Here is a 6,692-nt window from a genome sequence, read left to right as displayed (position 1 = left end):
ACGTGCTGTCTGCAAGGTTGATGGTTTTAAATTGAATATCAATATTCAAAATAGAATTGTTTAAATACTGCAAGGCAAACACAAAATAGAGCTAATGGGAAAGAGTGCAGGGATTAATTGAGTAGCTCTTCCAAAGAGCTAGCACAGGCTCTATGTTAAAAAGCTACTTTACTAAATGCTTCTTTCAGTGCCTCAGATTGTTAATGTCTAGTTTTGGCTGTCATTAACACATCCGAGTTTAACGTGCTCAGTCTGCATCTTACTTCACGTCAGCCTTACTTAAGGTGAATAGCAGAGCATTTCCGTTACGTTTCTCCTCAAACAGAACATATTATGACCACTCATTGCTTGCTGCTTATTTGATGTCAGAATATTAATTAATTCTGTCTCGTTACTCATTACAAATTTTAGTTTAGCCTGTTCTCTTGTCGTTTCTGAAGCATGTTCTTTCAGGAAACTGACCTCGATTCACTGCAAAAATCATCTGTCTTTAGAGAAATTATCAGCACCTGCAATCGATTTTGAAATAGCTGATTTCTGTCTTGAACGGGAAATACAGCCTGTCTTATGGTGAAAAGGGGCAGTTGTTCTCAGGTGATTCTGATATCATAGTCTCTGAGAAAATGTTGCTCTTTGTGATTTTTCAGAAGTCGCTGCCAGCCCACTTTCTGAGAGTGTCCATTCCAAACTCGAAATCCAATTCAAATCAAATTTCCACGGTTGCATTTGAAATAGTAACATCTCCCCGTTGGGGAATTAAATGCCGCTTTGAACAGAGACAGTTGACAGTAAATTTGATAGAGATGTCTCAAAACACCAATTGTTTTCACAGAGTGAATAAGGGGATACTATTTCCACAGGTAGGATAACTCCTAACTGGAGGACACCGATGCAAAGGTACCAGACATGACATGACAAAACTGTTTCTAACCACCTGAGTTCGTATGTTCCTGAATGCAGTGTCTCAATGTGTGGTGGGATCATATTCGCTCTACCTTGATCACCTTATCTGACTCATTTTTTGCAGCTGTCCAGGTAAGACATGTGTGGAACGAATCTGGACAATAGTGTAACAATTATATTTACATTTCTCGACCTATTCTGTATTTCCAGCACCCTACTGGATTTCTGGAGCACCAGCAGAATTTTCTGCCTCAATTGATTTCTCGAACACAATTGGTTTCTTCAAAACAGCGGATTTCTCCCGTTCCAATTGCTTTCTGGAAACATAATTGATTTCGCACGTCCAAGTGATCTACAGAAACCCATTCTTTCTCCAATATTTTTGGTTCCCAATCGATTTCTTAAGTACCAATAGACATAAAGAAGTCTGATGCTATTTTCGCAGTAGATATCTGGAATCTCATTTTTTTGGGTCCTGATTGATTTGATTTCTGGAAAACAACAGATGGTTTCTCCCATTCCAATCGATATATAGAATCCCGATGGTTCTATTCCTGTTCTCATAAATTTCTGGAATCATAACGGATTTCTCCCATTGCAACACATTTGAGCATCAACAATTAATTTCTCCTATCCCACTTTATTTAACGAAAATGCTGCCAAGAATGGCAGAAATGAGCTATTGACCATCAAATTCTCTTTGAGTTTGTCGCTGTCTGTTGCAGTCCGTTGTACGATGTAATGAGAGGTGGAATAGGCTGTTCAGTGTCCTTGAAACTTTCAGACGTGTCAGAGCTCACAGGCGATATACATCGAAAAACTTAATTTGTTTATAATTTTAAATCAATGTTTACAATATCTGAACTAGTTTAATGTAATCAGTCCTGCAAACTGTGCTTAAAACACATGATGGGAATTAACACAGAGAATGTAATGGATTGAGTGAATTAAACCTTGAAATGCGAGCTACTGTAGAGAGAATATTGTGTTAATTTTGTAATTCTATGATATTGCACAAAGAAAATGAAATAATGTCATCTGTTTAAAGTAAATGGATGGAAGTTTATTATTGTGAGATAATACACAGTAGGAATGCACATATTGTCCAGTTATGTCAAACGTCAGAGATAAAACTGGGCTGAGTCTGAAAGTGTTTCAGATCCAGTGTTTAGTTTCTATCTCGCCAATCACCATTTTTAATATTCAATGTGAATCAAAAATGAAACATAGCACGAAAACAGAGAAAGGGACTGTGCAGTGGGATCTACTGTGTAACAGAGAAGAAGGGTTAAGAATACATTCTGATTGATTTCACAAGACTGAAGTTCACTAGTAAAGTTACACATTGTACATAACAGCAGTTTAAACTCCTGCATTAAATGCGAACACGATCAGTTACACACGACTGGGTGGGATTATTGCTCATCCGACACGCATAAACTTTAGAATTGACATAAAAGCCTAAAGTGTATTAACCAGGGAAGACAATAAACTGCCTGCTTGTTTCATCTGTTGAATACTCAGCCAGCCAACACATATAGTCTTTGCACTCTGTGGGTTAAACTGACTTTCTGACACTGCCTTTATCATCTCTAATTATCTATGTCTGTCTCTCATTGTCTCTGTTTCTCTGAGTGTATGTTGTTTGCTCTGTCCGTTTTCTGCACGTCTTTTTCTTCTGTCTGTTATACCCAGAGATAGTATGTAGATGACAAACAGGAGAGGGCCATAGATAGTTCCTTGGGGGACACCAGGGCTAACATTGTGGGAACAGGAAAAGAAGCCTTTGCAAGTGATACAATGGCTATGATTAGCTAGATAAGAATGGAACCAGGCGAGAGAAGCATCAGCCAGCTTGATGACAGTGAAGAGCCGTTGGAGGAAGATGGTGTGGTTTCCATGCCAAATGCCATAACAGCCTCCACAATTCCGGTTAGAGTTTATGTATCCCCCAACATATTGGGTCGCATTCAGAAGGCAGATGGGTCCTCGCCACGCCATTTTGCTTGAGTTCGGACAGGTGGATACTGGTCTTCCCAAGCAGAGGACAATTAAGAACCTTAGGTTGCCTCCATCAGCCGTGACATCGCCTAATTATACGGCGCACCTTCCCTGCAGGCATCGGAGACACTCCTCTGGTGGATATCTGTGGCCAACAGAGGAAACCCATGGGAAAAAGCTCAATATTTAGTTTAGTTTAGTTTAGAGATACAGCACTGAAACAGGCCCTTCGGCCCACCGAGTCTGTGCCGACCATCAACCACCCATTTATACTAATCCTACACTAATACCATATTCCTACCACATCCCCACCTGTCCTTATATTTCCCTACCACCTACCTATACTAGGGGCACTTTATAATGGCCAATTAACCTGCAAGTCTTTGGCATGTGGGAGGAAACCGGAGCACCCGGAGGAAACCGACGCAAACACATGGAGAACTTGCAAATTCCACACAGGCAGTACCCAGAATTGAACCCGGTTCACTAGAGCTGTGAGGCTGCAGTGCTAACCACTGCACCACTGTGCCGCCCTTAACTCCTCCCTTATCCTTTATTCTCACTCCACTACACCCCCTCCCCAATCCCCCACCCTTGTCGGGGCCAGACAGATGCCCCAGAGACCCGGCCTCACTTACCAGAGGTTCGAGGCTCCAATGCTGGACCTGTCCCAAGGCCTCTTCAGTACCAGCATTGACCGCCACTGGGGCTGTCAATAACATTGGGACACTGGCCGTATGATTGGCCCCCAATTCTTTGAGGTGGGTACCTCCGTCTTCAAATGGATGGAGATCCCTGCGCCGGGCACTTAAGTGGTTCAACAATGTAAGCTCGCGCCTGGGGTCCGGGAGGCTGTGGGGACGATCGTTGGTGGTCGGGATTTGAATGGGGGAGGACTCGGAAAGGCCATAGCTGTGTTCGCCTTTTCCTCCTGGCACCAGGAATCGCATTGGTGCCAACAGATTCCAACCCTTCAGACGCCATTCTGTGTATGAAATATTCTGAGATATTTCCATGTTCAAAGAGGTTGTATGCATGCAACTTAAAGAAAGAAATAATTGCTTTATGCAGCAAACAATGTGCGCCTCTTCCTGGGTTTTGAGGTGTTAATATTTCGGTCCTTCATGCTCCTGCTCTGTCGAACGCCACTTCTCTTTGTTTGACTTCTTTTTTCCACATTTATCTACTCTGTTCTCTCTCTTTGTATTTAATATTTAATTCGTTCTGCTAGTCATGCTCACTTATTGTTTTTATTGTTTGATTTTCACTCTCTTTCCTCATTCATGCCTTTACTTTCCTGGGTGACTTACTCATCCTCCATCTTATATTATTTAGTATTTCACGGGACGTGGGTTTCGCTTGCAGCTCTAGCCTTTGCTGACAATCCCCAATTGTCCTTGACAACTGAATGGCTTGCTCAGGCATTTCAGAGAACAGTTAAGTCAAACAGATTGCCGAAGATTTGGATTCATATGCAGGAATGATCGGATAAGGAAGGGAGATTTAATTTCCCAAAGGGAATTAGAAAACCAAATGGATTCTAACGACAGTTGATGGTAGTTTCATGGCACTATTACTGAGACAAGCCTTTGATTCCACATTTTTCTGAATCACTTGAATTTGAATTCCACCAGCAGCTGTGGGGTGATTTGAACCCGTGTTCCGAAGACATTAGCATGGACCTCTGGATTATTAACGCAGTGACTTAACCAGTACACCACCCTGTCACTTTGCCATCAAGCCAACAGAAGCTTCTTTGATTCAGAGCTGCTTCAGATGATGTTCAGCTGTGCTCTTTAGCACCGTCATTTTTGAGAAAGAATGCCTGTGTCTTCTGCAAAGATAACCAGTCTCATTAGGTCGGATGTTTAATAAAATATTACAAAATGAGCTTTACAATCATCTCAGGGATCTATTCTGTGAATAGAAAATGGTCCGCCCTGCAATGAGTTAGGCTATGCCGACTGGAATGAATTTTAGTGCTGGAACTTGAAAACCCTTGCTTTATCTATGATTTAACGAATTTCACAATTAGATTTAGTGGGTATAGCAGGGCCTTCTTCAGCTCCTCTCTGAATTTAGTCTGGGTCACAGTGTAAATACACGTGTTGGTGCAGGAACTCAGAAGCTGCAGCATACCACCTGCTTTTTGTGTGATAAAATGAGGGTCATTGATAGAGAAATTATATTGTTTTGTAATTCGCCTATTGATGTTAAATACAACCTGCGTCATCCATAAAAGTATGAAACTTCCAGATATACTAAATAGCAAAATGATGGATTTCCTTCGATTCGCCATCTCAGGGTCATTTGGCTTCTCTCCAGTGCTGAGGCCCCGAAGTCCCCTGCGGCCTCTACTGGCCGTTAAAATACATCTGACTGTCAGAACATTGATTAGCAGAATCAGAAAGAACGGGACACAAGGTGTTAAAATGCGGTGAAACAGCACAAAACTGGTCCATGCAGGGGAAGTACTGAAGCTCTGTTTAGTGATACAGCCACAAGGAACATTATTAATTATATATTTAGGTTCATATATAAAGTACCAGGGAACACTTTCTAAAGAGCACAGCACAGTCACTGTTCCGATAACAATGGCCGCTGTTCTCTCAGTGCAAAATCTTGTCTTCAACTTCTCACAACTAATGGTCACAAATCGATCAAAGGTGAAAGCGACTGTCAGCCATACCGAAACCATTGTGATTGCAAAGATCAGGAAAACAATTGAACTGCAGATGGGAGTAAGGGACAGGAATGAATCTGGGAAATAATTCACTGGAAGCCTCCTCAATATGGGATCTGTAATAATGACCAGGAGATCAGCCACTGCCATTCCCACCAGGTAGCGAGTGATACATTTGGAGAGACCGCACTTTCCTCGGGACAGGATCAGAATCGCCAACAGGTTAACTGAAAGAGATAGAAAGGGAAACAGAGAAATTATTGATCAGAGATCAAACTAAAGCAGCAGTTTGACAGGATCCAGTGTGAAATTTACAGCCTTGTTGCAGCATCCAGCACTTTCGGGCAGGGAATTCTTCTGAGAGCAATTATCAACTATTGATTGGAAAATTGATTTGAAAACAAAAATGCAGGCGAATGAAAATGAGCATTGGATGCAGTGGAAGGGCTTAGGAAAGAATCTAATTGATTAAATCCTGATTAGCCTCCAGACCAATGGCCGAGAGGGGACAGGGGAGCTGTTTTTGTTTTATTTGTTAAGAGAGCCAACAGAGGCTGTCTCAAAATCTGAAAAGGTCGAGAGCCGCTGCGCTGCGTTTCAGAATTTAGATCAGGAGGAAGAGACCGATGGAGGCTGAACCAGTGAGTGGATTGGTGGGAGACAACGAAAAGGACATTTGAGAACTGGAGGGGAGGCAGGTCCTGAAGGGTTTTGAAAGCGAACAAAGTGAAGTAAACATTTCAGTTGGTAAATAACTGGTTCCATTTAGTTATTTAGTCAGTTGAGAAATAATGACGTGGATGTCTCTCTCTCTCTCTCTCTCTCTCTCTCTCTCTCCCCATCTGGTCATTAATGGCACATCACAGAAAATGATTGCAGTGTGTGCATCTTTGATGTACTATTATTTAGTGTTAGTTTGCATAGAATGCAGCGAGCAAAGATATAATTAGTTTAAGAGTTCCGAATAAACTACTGTATGCACACATACTGAAAGTTGTTTGACCTCATCGTGTACACATCACTCAAATAACCCAGGACATTCAGTTACGAGTTAGGATGGACCGTCATTCCCACAACTTGCACTGTTAACTCTATCTGCAATACA

The 6,692-nt window shown here is 41.9% G+C and overlaps 1 protein-coding gene across 1 annotated transcript; it reads right to left on the bottom strand.

Moving 5' to 3' along the window:
- Positions 1-4,912: 4,912 nt before the first annotated feature.
- Positions 4,913-5,737, bottom strand: LOC137381044 (probable G-protein coupled receptor 139). The gene has a single exon (XM_068053437.1). It carries the CDS (start codon positions 5,735-5,737, stop codon positions 4,913-4,915), a length of 825 nt encoding a protein of 274 aa, XP_067909538.1.
- Between the last annotated feature and the right edge of the window lie 955 nt (positions 5,738-6,692).

The sequence above is a fragment of the Heterodontus francisci genome, chromosome 21 (assembly GCF_036365525.1).
Source record: "Heterodontus francisci isolate sHetFra1 chromosome 21, sHetFra1.hap1, whole genome shotgun sequence".
In the NCBI taxonomy this organism is placed as follows: Eukaryota; Metazoa; Chordata; class Chondrichthyes; order Heterodontiformes; family Heterodontidae; genus Heterodontus; species Heterodontus francisci.
This window is presented reverse-complemented; position numbering and strand designations above follow the sequence as displayed.